General features: G+C 42.6%; 1 protein-coding gene across 1 annotated transcript in view; it reads left to right on the plus strand.

Moving 5' to 3' along the window:
* The window catches only part of LOC119955117 (protein phosphatase 1 regulatory subunit 12A-like), a 291,292-nt gene that overhangs the window by 138,539 nt on the left and 136,566 nt on the right, over positions 1-16,187 (plus strand). Inside the window, 2 exon segments of the mRNA XM_038781005.1 lie at positions 4,962-5,121; positions 5,776-5,920. Of these exon segments, the coding sequence (XP_038636933.1) occupies positions 4,962-5,121; positions 5,776-5,920 (305 nt within the window).

Genomic DNA, 16,187 nt, shown 5'->3' on the forward strand with positions numbered 1-16,187 from the left:
TTGTGGCATAATACAACTGATCCTCAACATCTATTACACAAAACAGATGGTCTGATTTTAATATCTCATCATTAATATGGTGCCTCTGACAATGTAACACTCTCTTATCAGCACTTCAGTGTTCTCTCAACCTGGATTGTGTTCAAAATTCTGGAGCCATGAATTCCTAACACTGACTCAAGAGTGAGCTACAACCCGGGTTCGAATCCCGGCCCTGGGTCACTGTCTGTGTGGAGTTTGCACGTTCTCCCCGTGTCTGTGTGGGTTTCGCCCCCACAACCCAAAGATGTGCAGGTTAGGTGGATTGGCCACGCTAAATTGCCCCTTAATTGGAAAATTTAAAAAAAAAAGTGAGCTACAACTGATCCAAGTTGCTGCTGGATAAGAATGACTGCCTTAAACATGGTGCCAGAAGAAATGAAGTTGATCTTTCATGACCAGTTGCGTTCCTTGGAACTTTTTCTCCATCCTGAATCTAGGTTTTGGGCTGTTTTAATGCTTTGAATGTTACTATCCTTGCCTAATTTTGAAAATGTGTGCATGTTCGATCTGTGATGAGCTTTTATTGGGGAGGTCTGACTCTAGTTCTTTGGAAGACAGTAATTTCTATTTCAACTTTCATTGATTTATTAATCTCATGCTTCTCACAGTGGTCAATGTACATTTAAGTCTTTGAACTTGGCCCACCAGGTTCTTGATCTTGGCCAAGTAAGTGCAGGCGGATGTTGGAGGTCAGGCAGTCCTCTAATGGAGAAGGGAAAGTTACATAGAAACATGCATAGAAAATAGAAGCAGGAGGAGGCCATTAGGCCCTTTGAGCCTGCTCCACCATTCAGTACGATCATGGCTGATCATCAAGTTCAGTACCCTGATCCCGCCTTCTCCCCTATATATCCCTTGATTTCTTTAGCCCCAAGAGCAATATCTAATTCCTCCTTTAAAATTACACAACGTTTTGGCCTCAAATACTTTCTGCGGTACTGAATTCCACAGATTCACCACTCTCTGGGTGAAGAAATTTCTCCTTACCTCAGTCCTAAATGTTTTACCTCTTATTCTTAAACTATGACCCCTGGTTCTAGACTGTCCCACCATCGGGAACGCATTCTTTCTGAATCTACCCTGTCTAATTTTGTTACAATTATGAGTTTCTATGATATTCCCCCTCACTCTTAAATTCCAATGAATATAATCCTAACCGATTTAGTCTCTCTTCATGTGACAGTCCCGCCATCCCAGGAATCAGCCTGGTAAACATTTGCTGCACTTCCTCCACAGCAGATGAGGACACCAAAACTGCAAACACTACTCCAGGTGTGGTTTCACCAATGCCCTTGACAATTGCAGTGAAACATCCCTATTCCTATAGTCTAATCCTCTTGCTATGAAGGCTAACCTTCTCCACAGGTGCTAGGGGCTGGTTTAGCTCACAAGGCTAAATCGCTGGCTTTTAAAGCAGACCAAGCAGGCCAGCAGCACGGTTCGATTCCCGTACCAGCCTCCCCGGACAGGCGCCGGAATGTGGCGACTAGGGGCTTTTCACAGTAACTTCATTGAAGCCTACTCGTGACAATAAGGGATTTTCATTTTTCATTTCAACCTCCCATTTGCCTTCTTTACTGGCTGCTGTACCAGTCCACTTACGTTCAGCGAAGGCTAACCTATTTGCCTTCTTTATTGCCTGCTGTACCTGCCCACTTACTTTCAGCGACTGATGCACAAGAACACCAAAGTCTCATTGAATATCCCCCTCTCTCAATTTACATCCATTTAAATATCTGCCTTCCTATTTTTGCTGCCAGAGTGCAAACTAACCTCCCTTTTGTCCACATTACACTGCATCTGCCATGCATATGCCCACTCTCTTGAACTGTTAGTATTGAACTTTTGAACCCCATCTTTCAGCTGCCATACCTAGTTCTCTAAACCCCCACAACAGTATAAATCTGACCCTATTTCCAGTTCTCTCTAGCTTTGACAAAGAGTCATTTAGATTCAAAATGGTAGCTCCCTTCTCCACAGGTGCTATCAGACCTGCTGAGATTGTCCAATATTTTCTGTTTTGTTTCAGATTCCAGCATCCACAGACATTTGCTTTTAACTAGTTCTCTGTTCATTGTTGTGTTTTAAAGTCGCGATAGTCCCAGATGACCATAGGCGGCTTTCCCCTTTGAGGGTGAGAGCTGACTGGTGGTGATTTAACCTGACAACCACCAGACCTCGGTCAAGGGACAAGATTGAGAAGACGGGTCTTCATGAATAATCTCAGCCGGTACGGGGATTGAACCACCGCTGCTTGTCTCGCTCTGCATCACAAAACCAGCTGTCTCGCCAACTGAGCTAAACATATAATATTGTGTATTGCTTCAGAAGATTACAATCCTGCATTGCTGTTCACCCTTAAATTGGAAGGAGAGCTAGGATGTCCCATCTCTTGGGTGGGCTTGCATTTATAATTCTATTGTTGACGCTATTGTTTCATATTATATTCTTAAAAGAATTTCTCTAGGATTTTTATTTGGTGAATGAGATGAGTTTGTATGTCTCCAGTATATATGCCATCAGTATATGAGAAGAACAAACAGCCCTGTTTTCAAATTGGGCTCAAACGTTTAACGTGGCAATGTTCCCTCTAATTTTTTTGTGGAATGCGTGGGCAATTTGTGTTAAGTGCACAACCCCATTAAAATTTTCTTTGAACGCGCACTGGGCTAAATCGCTGTCTTTTAAAGCAGACCAAGGCAGGCCAGCAGCACGGTTCAATTCCCGTACCAGCCTCCCCGAACAGGCGCCGGAATGTGGCGACTAGGGGCTTTAACAGTGACTTAATTTGAAGCTTACTTGTGACAATAAGCGATTTTAATTTTATCTGCTTCCACAAACTCCCCTGGCAATGGGTTTCAGGCACTCACCACCCTCTTGTGTAAAGAAAAAACATGCCTCGTACATCTCTTCTAAACTTTACCCTACGGACCTTAAACCTATGCCCCCTAGTGACTGACCCCTCCACCCTGGGAAAGTGTACCTGCCCATCCGCTCTATCCATGCTCCTCATAATCTTGTAGACCTCTATCAGGTTCCCCTCAATCTCCGTCTTTCTAATGAAAACAGTCTGAGTCTATTCAGCCTCTCGAAATAGCTGACACTCTCCAGACCAGGCAACATCCTGGTAAATCTCCTCTGTACCCTCTCCAAAGCCTCCACATCCTTCTGATAATGTGATGACCAGAATTGTACGCAATATTCCAAGTCCAGTAGCAAGGTTCTATGCAACTGTAGCATGACTTGCCAGTTTTTATACTTGATGCCCTGCTAATGAAGCTAAGCATTCCATATGCTTTCTTGACTACCTCGTCCACTTTCAAACTTGCCCAGATCTATCTGACTTTCTATATTCCTAAGATTTTTACCATTTACGTCATATTTCGCTCTAAGTTAGACCTACCAAAATGTATTACCTCACATTTGTCCAGATTAAACTCCATTTGCCATTTATCTGCCCATGTCTCCAACCTATCTATGTCCTGCAGTATCCTCTGTCAATCCTCAACACTATCTGCCACTGCACCAACCTTGGTGTCATCCGCGAACGTACAAATCAGACCAGCTACATTTTCCTCCAAATCATTTATGTATACTACAAACACAGCGGTCCCATCAACAGTATCCTGTGGAGCACCACTCGTCACAACCTTTCATTCAGAAAAAAACCCTTCTACTGCTACCCTCTGCCTTCTGTGACTGAGCCAGTTCTGTATCCATCTTGTCACCTCACCTCTCATCCCGTGTGACTGTAGATTTATCTGCATCAGGAAAATCAACAGATCCATTTTCCCCCTGACAGCACCAACAACTTGCACTTCTGTTATAGACCCCACATGTGTTATGAGACAAAATTGACACTGGCTGAAGAGTGAAATATGAGGGGAGGTGACCAAATGCTTGTTTAGAGGAGCAACACTTGAAAGAAGGGAGAGAGCTTGAGGCTCAAGGAGGAAATCTCAGAGACTTGAGCCCAGATGGCTGAAGATAGTGAAGGAAATTGCACATGTGCAAGTGGCTAGGTTTGGAGAACTGCAGAGTTCTAGAGGAAAGAAAATAAACAGGGCAATGCCAGGAGGGATTTGAATGTTAGAATGAGAAGTAAAATTTGAAGTGTTAGGTTAGTAGGCTCTTAAGTAATCAAAGAACAGGACTTGGTATGACATGGAATAATGAAAGCATAGTGTTGAATAAATTCTACGTTATGGAGACTGGAAAATAGTAAGCTAATAAGAGGCTGGATGTAGAAAAATAATGGATAAGTGACTCAACACCATAGGCAGAAATAGGGGATATTATGGAAGAGATGACAAAGAGGATGTAATGGACTTGAGAGATCTCGTGGTGCTCTTTGGTGTTCGATCCAATATTGATTCCTTAAAGTTATGAAAACATATTACCCGGTCTCTTTCTTGTTGCTATATGCCAATTGTTACTCTTCTACGTGACCAAACCCTGAAAGATACTCAAATGAAATTTTGTTCCTTCCTTTGTTCCTTATGTCATGAGCCTAAGGGGAATATAAACATGAAAATTGGATGTTATTTATTACACGATGACAACTGCGCAAGCAATATCAATAATTTCTAATCGGATGTAATTCAATTTATATTCACAAAGCCTTAATTTTGAAGTTGTTAATGCAGTGTGTTCTGTCGAGCAGTAGCCTCATATAGATATCATGTTGCAATCCACATTTTAGGTGGCCATGTTTTTTGTGTCGTTTCATTGCTGCATATGGATTTGTTTTCTGTGCTGAAGCATATATATATTATATATAAATATATTATAAAATACAATATCCTTTGACTCTTGGGTATGCCAAGTTTTGTAAATGTAATGATGCATGCTCAGCATTGGTTAGGTGTGAGGATAACCTGGTTGCTGACTTGCTTTTTTAACTGGCTTTCTTTGTTTAGGAGTGGATATAGAAGCAGCTCGGAAAGAAGAAGAACGAATCATGCTCCGCGATGCCAGGCAGTGGTTAAATAGTGGACAAATAAATGACAATAGGCATCCCAAATCTGGGGGAACAGCTCTTCATGTAGCTGCAGCTAAAGGCTACACAGAGGTTTTAAAGTACGTACTTAAAATTACTCCAATACTTTGTACTTAAAAATTAATAAAGGAATGAAATGAGGAAATTGGTTCCTTTTCTATTACACAATGCACCAGAGTGCCTTGTGTTTCAAAATTATAATTACTGTGGCTAAAATGACTGGTTCATGCCCTGTAGCCATTTGATGGAGGTGGGACACTTTGTGATGCTTGCATGCTATCAAGAGGAGCATGCAACATAATTGCTCATTCACTGTTTTAGAAACTATCGTTGGTGACTAATGGCAGTTAAAATGTTGAGAAGTGGTAGTAGGAAATTGGAACGTTGAGTTGAAATCCGTAAAGTGAAGATGGCCGTAAATTACACCCACTAGTGGGGAGTTGGTTGAGTGAGCCTGGTAATAGGGGTGTTCTACTCTGTTAACATGTTCTTGTCTTGTATACACAAACCTTGAGCTTGTCTTGAAGTACATATGACTGAGAAGTGATTAATATAGTGCAGCTGAATCAAAACCTTTTCCCTGGGTTCTTGGACAACTAACTCAATTTAACTTTTTAAAGTGTACATGAGAGATCCAGAAAGCTACTTACTGTAACTCACTAAGATGACATTTATGGGGTGTTCCTTTTCTTAGTTGACTTTTTCCCAAAAGTTTACTTTTTTAAAATCCACAGACTTCTACTCCAGGCAGGTTATGATGTAAATATTAAAGATTATGATGGCTGGACCCCACTTCACGCTGCAGCACACTGGGGTAAAGAGGAAACCTGCCGAATCCTGGTCGAAAGCTTCTGTGATATGGAGACGATCAACAAAGTGGTTTGTTTCCAGCTACATTTTATTTGTTTGGCGTACCAGTTTTTAAATATTGTTTTGAGTCACAAGTGTAAAGAGAAGCAGATGGTTAAATGATTGCAAGATCAGATTGAAATAACAATGGTGTGCAAGTTGCCAGGGAAGGGCACCTATCACCCCTATGTAGCCTGACAAACAGACTATTCCAGTTCCATGATACTAATGGACTCCAAATATCCTCTGAAGTGACCAACAAACCACTTGGTTGTAAAATCAATTGTCAGAAAGTCAGCCCTCCATCACCTCAGAGGATGGGCAAAAATGCAGTCAACTGTTATGCCACATTGACTAGAATTTCAGTAACGTCATGAATCGGCTTCTCAGCATTTAAATGTTGCATTTAGGTAGCAGTACGGGCATATCAATTTATCTTTGAAATATAGGAACACATTTAGTAGAAGAAAGTGCCTTTCATGGCTTCAGCATGTTTCAAAATACTTTGCAGCTGATGGTATACTTTTTGAATTGCAGTTACTGTTGTAATGTAGAAAACGTGGCAAATGTGCACACAGCAAGATCCCACAAATGGCAATGTAATGGCCAGATAATCTGTTTTCAGTCTTGTTTATCGAGGGAAAGATATAGACCAAGATGAGAACTCCTCAAATAATGCTATGGGATCTTTTATGTTTTTTCACGAGAGATAACAGATTGTGACTTGTCTTGACGAACAGGCTCGCATAAACTTAGGCTTTCGTGTCTTGCCTAAATGTATTTATTTTCTGTTTTCAATCATGTGTTAATCCTGTGATAACAGAGCTTTGTAAGACACTCTCCTGAAACACCTAAATTTAGTCCAGTTTTTTTCTCCCTTCCTGTTTTTCCTAAAATTCTCTAAATTGTACCAAGTTCATTTTTCCAATTAGGGGATAATTTAGCATGACCAATCCACCTACCATGCACATCTTTGGTTGTGGGAGCGAAACCCTCGCAGACATGGGGCGAATGTGCAAATTTCACACGGACAGTGACCAGAGCCATGATTGAACCTGGGACCTCGGTGCCGTGATGCAGCAATGCTAACCACTGCGCTGCCCTCACACAGGCACATTCCTGATCCCCTTGACCCCATTGGCCATGCAAAGCACTCGGTGTCAATGTCATCCTCATCTGAATGAGAAGCTGTTTGGTGGCAAACTGCAGCTGTGCTTGAGGGGAGACCCATAAGGAAACCATGTAATCAGAAAAAGATGTTTCCAATATTCCAATATATTTTTAAAAAAAAATAAGTTTAGAGTACCCAATTCATTTTTTCCAATTAAAGGGCAATTTGGCGTGGCCAATCCACCTATTCTGCACAGAAAGAACAAAGAACAATACAGCACAGGAACAGGCCCTTCAGCCCTCCAAGCCTGCGCCGATCACGTGTTCTCCATTGAACCTTTCCTTCCCTCCTCTTGAACTTGTGGCTCTTGCAATTTTCATTTCCGCCCTGGGAAAAAGCCTCCAACAGTTTACCCTATCTATACCCCAAATAATTTTATAAACTTCTATCCGGTTGCCCCTCATCCTCCGTCTCGCTAGGGAGAACAATCCCAGTTTATTCAATCTCTCCTCACAGCTAATACCCTCCATTCCAGGCAACATCCTGGTAAACCTTTTCTGTACTCTCTCCAAAGCTTCCACGTCCTTCTGGTAGTGCAGTGACCAGAATTGGACACAGTATTCCAAATGTCTCCTCACCAGCATTCTATATAACTAACATAAGTTTCGAGATTTTATACTCGATATAAGGCAAGCATGCCATATGCTTTCTTTACCACCATTTCCACCTGTGCTGCCACTTTTAAGGATCTGTAGATCTGCACGCCTAGATCTGTGTCTCGCGCCTGATGTTTCTGCTGTTAATTTAAAAGCTCCCACCTGAATTGGATCTACCACAATGCATCACCTCTAATTTGTCCGGGTTAAATTCCATCTGCCATTTCTCTGTCCAATTTTGCAGCCTATCTATATGCTGTTGTATTCTCTGACAATCTTCATAACTATCCACAACTCCTGCAATCTTAGTATCTTCCGCAAGCTTGCTAATCAGACCGGCTACGTTTTCTTCCAAATCATTTATATATATATATATATTACAATGAGCAGAGGTCCCAGTACTGATCCCTGTGGAACACCACTAGTTACAGACCTCCATTCGGGAAAAACACCCCTCCACTGCCACCCTCTTGTCTTCTATGGCCAAGCCAGTTCTGAATCCACCCTGACCCCATGTGATTTAATCTTTTGCACCAGCCTGCCATGAGGGACCTTATCAAATGCTTTACTAAAATCCATGTAGACAATATCCACAGCCCTTCCCTCGTCAATCATTTTTGTCGTCACCTCAATAAATTCAATTAAATTAGTGAGACATGACCTCCCTCGTACAAAGCCATGCTGTCTGTCGCTAATAAGGCCATTCACTTCCAAATGTGCATAGATCCTATCTCTGAGAATCTTTTCCAACAATCGCACTGTCACTGACGTCAAGCTCACTGGCCTATAATTACCCGGATTATCTATGCAACCCTTCAAAACATTGGCTATCCTCCAATTCTCTGGGATGTCACCTGTGGTCAACGAGGACACAAAGATTTCTGTTAAGAGGCCCAGCGATTTAATCTTTTGTCTCCCTCAGTAATCTGTGAAAAATGCCATCTGACCCTGGGTTATTTGTCTACCTTAATGCTTTTAAACACGCCTTGTAATAATGATCTGTTCTAAAGTGTTTACGCATCCATCTGAAATATCACCAATCAACGTGTCCATCGCCTTTGTAAATATCGATGCAAAGTACTCATTAAGGACCTCTCCTACTTCCTCTAGTTCTACACATAATTTCCCTCCATTGTCCTTGAGAAAGATCTCTAGCTACCCTCTTGTTCCCAATATACATATAAAATGCCTTGGGATTCTCATTAATCCTGTCTGCAAAGGACATTTTGTGACCCCTTTTTGTCCTCCTAACTCCCCGCTTGAGCTCTCTTCCACTTTCCTTGTATCCCTCAAGTGCGTCATCTGTTCCCGAATCCTGCTTTTCCTGTCCTTCCTTTTCACCAGCACATGCCTGACCTGCACTCCCATCAACTGCTCCTTAAAAGACTCCCACATGCCAAATGTGGATTTACCCTCAAACAGCCTCTCCAAAACAACAGCCTCCAAATCCTGCCTAATCTGGTTGTAGTTAGCCTTCCCCCAATTTAGCACTTTAACCCTAGGACAACACTCGTCCTTTTCTTTGGGTTGTGCGGTAAAGCCCACGCAAACACGAGGAGAATGTGCAAATTCCACAGGGACAGTGACCCAGGGCCAGGATTGAACCTGGGACCTTGGTGCTGTGAGGCAGCAGTGCTAACCACTACGCACCGTGCTGCCCTAATATTCCAACATATTAACAAGAGTTAATACTCCATATGTTCGCACGGTTCTCATTAATCACTTTGTTCAAAAATTTAGATACACAAGCTAGCATTATAAACTTACTTGCTATTTTGAAGCTATGCTGGAGAGCTGCACTAAATGTTTTGTTGACCGTGATCCTCCAGGTTCATTTTCCTGTCACGCTGTTTATAAATTGGAACACAACGCAAGCAAGAATGACATCCCATTTCCACTAATCATGGACTGGCATTTTCACTCTGGTTGTAAATGGTGCATAAAGTTGAAGTTGGAGTGTAACTTTGATCAGATCAGCTTTTTATAGTGCAAATGTGTGGTTGGCAATTGGGATTCCATATTTCCTTTGCTGCAGTCTTGCAATGGCACGTAACAGGAATGAAAACTTGCCTCACAACGAAGATATGACAGGAGTGTGGTAGTGTAAGGGTAAACGGGGTTAGTGTTCGGTGTGAGGAGCTTAGATGTGCTTTTGATGTGCTTGGATGTAATGGCAACAAAGTAGGCTGCAGTTGAAGTCACTATAATAAAGAAGACAAAATTCTATGTCACCCTAGCAACGATCCGTGAGAGGATGTTTTCTTGGTATGGCTTGAGGTCATCAAATTCCCAAGGATTGGCTTTGATTCTGTTTATGGAAAACAAAATTCAAACTTTTGGGGAATAAATGCTTTTCTTACATACTACATTTTTATAACCCGTTCAACGTAGCAAAATGTTTTCTAGGAGCATTAACAATTGACATTAAAGCCAAAGAAGGAGTTATCAGGACAGGTGACCAAAACCCTGATCAAATATGTAGGTTTTTAGGAATGATTTAAAGGAGGACAAGCAAAGTTTAAGGACGGTCTTCCATAGCTCTGGGCTAAGGATGCTGACAATACGCCTGTCACCAGCTAAGCAGTTAAAATCAGGGATGTGCAAGAGGCCAGAATAGGAGGGGCATAGAGATCTTTGAAGGCTTGTAGACCCGGAGGAAGTTAGAGATGGGTAAGTGTAAGACATGGAGGAATTTAAAAACAAGGTTAAGGGTTTTAAAATCAGGATTATTCAAGATAAAGCCAATTTTGTAAATATGCTGCTGTTTCTTTTATTTCATGCTGAGAAACCTCAAGTGGCACTCTGCCAAATGCCTTTTGGAAGTCCACGTATGATATGTCAAAGGTATTATCCTCATCAGCCCTCTCCTCGTCATAAAACTGAAGCAAGTTAGTTGAACTTTAAATCTGCGTTGGCTTTCCTTCATCCACACTCCTATGAATGACTTTTTTGTCTCAAATTATCATTTCTAAAAGCTCTCCTACCACCCAAGTTAAAGTGCTAGGCCTGTAGTTGCTGAGTTTAACCTTGCATTCTTTTTTGAATAGGGGTGTAATTTTTGCAGTTCTCCAGTCCGCTAGTTGGTAACCTATAAAATACTTCCAGCAATATAATGGTGTCATTGAGCATCAGTTAGCTCAGTTGGTTAGATGGCCGATTTGTGATGTGGAGCTATGCCTATTCCCGAATCGACAGAGGTTATCTGTGAAGCCTTCTCAACCGTACCCCTTACATGTGGTACATAGATACATAGAACATACAGTGTAGAAGGAGGCCATTCGGCCCATCAAGTCTGCACCGACCCACCTAAGCCCTCAGTTCCACCCTATTCCCATAACCCAATAACTCCTCCTAACCTTTTTGGACACTAAGGGCAATTTGTCATCGCCAATCCACCGAATCTGCACATCTTTGGACTGGTGTGGTGACCCTCTGGGTAAATCCCCACGAGTCAGTCAGCTCTCTTTCAAAAGGGGAGAGCAGCCTATGGTCATCGAGGTCGAGGCAACTTTCACTTTTATGGTACCTCCATTGTTTTTTTGTTTTAACCTTCAGGACCACCTTCACCTCAACCATGCTCGGACCAGTTTTCTTGCAAGTTGTATTACTGGGGCAGTAGGGGCGGCTTTAAATGAAATAGTGGGATAAAGGGATTACCTGAAGGAAGACGTTGGATATTCAAGGGAAAAGACCAGGCAAAAGAGCATAGTCGCAAAAAGGATAATAATCAATGTGGCCGGAAGGGTCCGAGCTAGCAAATTTGTGTTACGCAAATAAGGCCAGAATTTCAAAAAAATAGTGAAGACAAAACTCAAAGCCTTGTATCTGTGAGTAACATTTGTCACAAAAAAAATGAATTGTCAGTTCAAATGTAAATAAATATCTGTGATAGCCATTGCAGAGGAATGGTTGCAAAGTGACCATGGCATATTCAAATGGACTTACATTTCGGAAGGACAGGAAGCTGGAAAAAGTTGGTGATGTAGCTTTGTTAATTAAGGATTACTCGAGTACAGTAGTGAGAGATGACCTTTGTTCTAAATATCAAGATGTAGAGATGAGAAATAACAATGGTAAACATGGTGGCATAGTCGTTAGCACTGCTGCTTCACGCACCAGGGTCCCGGGTTTGACTCCGGCCTTGGATGACTGCCTGTGTGGAGATTGCACATTCTCCCCGTGTCTGCGTGGGTTTCCTCCAGCTGCTCCGGTTTCTCTCAAAGTCCAAAGATGTACAAGTTAGGTGGATTGGCCATGATGAATCCGCGGGGTTACGAGGACAGGGCAGGGGAGTGGGGCTAGGTTGTGGTTTTTCAGCGGGTACGTGCAGACTGGTTGGATGGACTGGCCTCCTGCGCAAAGGAAAAAAAGTCACTTGTGGAAGTTTTTTTTATTCGTTCATGGGACATGAAGGTCGCGGGGTGGACCAACATTTATTGCCCATCCCTAATTGCCGTTGAGGGGGCAATTAAGTGTCAACCACATTGCTGTCGGTCGGGAGTCACATGTAGGCCAGACCAGATAAAGGTGACAGATTTCCTTCCCTAAAGGACATTAATGAACAAAATGTTTTTTTACGACAATTTGAACCCAGGTCCCCAGAGCATTACCCTGGGTTTCTGTTTTTTTTAAAAAAACAGTCCAGTGCCAATACCACTGCGGCACTGCCTCCCCATAACTTCTAGGTCCGTTAACAGTAGCCACAATGTAGGATGTAATACAAAGAAATAAATCATGGGAGCTTGAAAAAAGGTATGGCACGAATCATCAGTGATTTTAATCTACATATAGACTGAACAAATTAGATTGGCAAAGTTAGCCTGGAAGATGAGTTGATTGTTTTTGGAACAATTTCTTTGATCAGAATGTTCGAGAGCCAACCAGGGAGCAATCTATTTTAGACCATGTACAATGTGACAGGGTTAATTAAGGATCTCCGTGAAGGAGGCCCTCAGTAGTGGCGATGATAACATGGTTGAATTTCACATTCAGCCTGAGGGAGAAAGAGTGGGTCGACATCAAGTGTTTTAAACTTAACGGCAATTGCAAGGTATGAAGATAGAACTGGCTAATGTGAATTGAGAAATTGGGTTTGCCAGTTAATTGAGTTGCAGTGGAAGACATTTCAGGAGCAATTTCATAATCTTAACAAAGATACATTCGACTGAGAAAGAGCGACTTTGGGAAAAGGATGCACCATCCATGGCTAATTAACAAAGTTAAAGGCAGTGTCACATTGAAAGAAAAAACACTGCTCTGCAGCCACTCAATGGCATTCTTAACCTGCCACCAACAAGGCAATGTATTGTTAATCAAGGAAAGTATTACGGCGGTAGAAAGGACGTTTGAGGACTCGTCTACTGAGGTAGTATGGGCCGAGGTTAGGAACAGGAGAGGAGAGGTCACCCTGTTGGGAGTTGTCTATAGACCTCCGAATAGTTCCAGAGATGTAGAGGAAAGGATTGCAAAGATAATTCTCGACAGGAGCGAGAGTAACAGGGTAGTTGTTATGGGGGACTTTAACTTTCCAAATATTGACTGGAAATACTATAGTTCGAGTACTATAGATGGGTCAGTTTTTGTGCAGTGTGTGCAGGAGGGTTTTCTGACACAGTATGTAGACAGGCCAACAAGGGGCGATGCAACATTGGATTTGGTACTGGGTAATGAACCCGGCCAGGTGTTAGATTTAGATGTAGGTGAGCACTTTGGTGATAGTGATCACAATTCGGTTATGTTTACTTTAGCAATGGGCAGGGATAGGTATATACCGCAAGGCAAGAATTATAGCTGGGGGAAAGGCAATTATGATGCTATTCGGCAAGATTTAGGATGTATAGGATGGGGAAGGAAACTGCATGGGATGGGTACAATCGAAATATGGAGCTTTTTCAAGGAACAGGTACTGCGTGTCCTTAATAAGTGTGTACCTGTCAGGCAGGGAGGAAGTTGTCGAGTAAGGGAACCGTGGTTTACTAAGGAAGTTGAAGCACTTGTCAAGAGGAAGAAGAAGGCTTATGTTAGGATGAGACATGAAGGCTCAGTTAGGGCACTTGAGAGTTACAAGTTAGCCAGGAAGGACCTAAAGGGAGAGTTAAGAAGAGCGAGGAGAGGACACGAAAAGTCGTTGGTGGATAGGATCAAGGAAAACCCTAAGGCTTTCTATAGGTATATCAGGAATAAAAGAATGACTAGAGTAAGATTGGGGCCAATCAAGGATAGTAGTGGAAAGTTGTGTGTGGAATCAGAGGAGATAGGGGAAGCGTTAAATGGATATTTTTCGTCAGTGTTTACACTGGAGAAAGACAATGTTGTCGAGGAGAACACTCGGGTTCAGTCGACCAAGCTAGATGGAATTGAGGTTCGTAAGGAGGAGGTGTTAGCAATTTTGGAAAGTGTAAAATAGATAAGTCCCCTGGGCCAGATGGGATTTATCCTAGGATTCTCTGGGAAGCCAGGGAGGAGATTGCAGAGCCTTTGTCCTTGATCTTTATGTCGTCTTTGTCGACAGGAATAGTGCCGGAAGACTGGAGGATAGCAAATGTTGTCCCCTTGTTCAAGAAGGGGAGTAGAGACAACTCTGGTAATTATAGACCTGTGAGCCTTACTTCAGTTGTGGGTAAAATGTTGGAAAAGGTTATAAGAGATAGGGTTTATAATCATCTTGAAAAAAACAAGTTGATTAGCGATAGTCAACACGGTTTTGTGAAGGGTAGGTCATGCCTCACAAACCTTTTGAGTTTTTTGAGAAGGTGACCAAACAGTGGATGAGGGTAAAGCGGTTGATGTGGTGTATATGGATTTGAGTAAGGCGTTTGATAAGGTTCCACACGGTAGGCTATTGCAGAAAATAAGCAAGTATGGGATTGAAGGTGATTTAGTGGTTTGGATCAGTAATTGGCTAGCTGAAAGAAGACAGAGGGTGGTAGTTGATGGCAAATGTTCATCCTGGAGTTCAGTTACTAGTGGTGTACCGCAAGGATCTGTTTTGGGGCCACTGCTGTTTGTCATTTTTATAAATGACCTGGAAGAGGGTGTAGAAGGATGGGTTAGTAAATTTACAGATGACACGAAGGTCGGTGGAGTTGTGGATCGTGCTAAAGGATGTTATAGGATACAGAGGGACATAGATAAGCTGCAGAGCTGGGCTGAGAGGTGGCAGATGGAGTTTAATGCGGAAAAGTGTGAGGTGGTTCACTTTGGAAGGAGTAACAGGAATGCAGAGTACTGGGCTAATGGCAAGATTCTTGGTAGTGTAGATGAACAGAGAGATCTCGGCATCCAGGTACATAAATCCCTGAAAGTTGCCACCCAGGTTAATAGGGCTGTTAAGAAGGCATATGGTGTGCTAGCCTTATCAGTAGGGGGATTGAGTTTCGGAGCCACAAGGCCATGCTGCAGCTGTACATAACTCTGGTGCGGCCGCTCCTGGAGTACTGCGTGCAGTTCTGGTCACCACATTATAGGAAGGATGTGGAAACTTTGGAAAGGGTTCAGAGGAGATTTACTAGGATGTTGCCTGGTATGGAGGGAAGGTCTTACGAGGAAAGGCTCAGGGACTTGAGGTTGTTTTCGTTAGAGAGGAGAAGGCTGAGAGATGACTTAATAGAGACATATAAGATTGTCAGAGGGTTAGATAGGGTGGACAGTGAGTCTCTTTCCTCGGATGGTGATGACCAACACAAGGGGACATAGCTTTAAATTGCGGGGTAGTAGATATAGGACAGATGTCAGAGGCAGTTTCTTTACTCAGAGAGTAGTAGGGGTGTGGAACGCCCTGCCTGCAACAGTAGTAGACTCGCCAACTTTAAGGGCATTTAAGTGGTCACTGGATAGACATATGGGTGAAAATGGAATAGTGTAGGTCAGATAGGCTTCAGATGGTTTCACAGGTCGGCGCAACATCGAAGGCCGAAGGGCCCGTACTGCGCTGTTATGTTCTATGTAACACCCTGGACTCATGGCTGCAGTCACAGAAATGCATTTCTGTTCCCCTTGCTATTGAATCCCTTGTCATTGTTTTTCCACCCAGTCTTTCTTATGCCCAGTTGTACAGCTGAGCCTGCAATGGGCTAGGCTCTGGCTGCAGACTGTTTGAAAAATATATATTTTTATTTAAGGCATTTTCAGTTCATGTAGAAAACACATGAAACATTCATCTTTATACACGTACCATAATATTAAAAAACTCCATTTCCTTTAACACGCCACATGCTGCACTTTATACTTATTTTTAAAAATAAATATATTTAGAGTAACCAATTCATTTTTGTCAATTAAGGGGCAATTTAGCGTGGCCAATCCATTTGGCTGGCGAGAACCGAAGAGGCGCCAACACAAGTGCCCTCAAACTTGTACCCCTGCTCGAAGCATCCTCCATCCACCCCCACACCGGCCCTTCCCCCATGGTCTACTTTCCAAGACTTCTGCAAGTTCGCTGACCAGTAATAATTCAACAAACTCGGCAAATCCAACCCTCCCTTCCACCTGTTCCTCTCCAAAAACACCCTCCTAAACAGAGGTACCTTAC

The sequence above is a fragment of the Scyliorhinus canicula genome, chromosome 20, assembly GCF_902713615.1.
Source record: "Scyliorhinus canicula chromosome 20, sScyCan1.1, whole genome shotgun sequence".
NCBI lineage: Eukaryota > Metazoa > Chordata > Chondrichthyes > Carcharhiniformes > Scyliorhinidae > Scyliorhinus > Scyliorhinus canicula.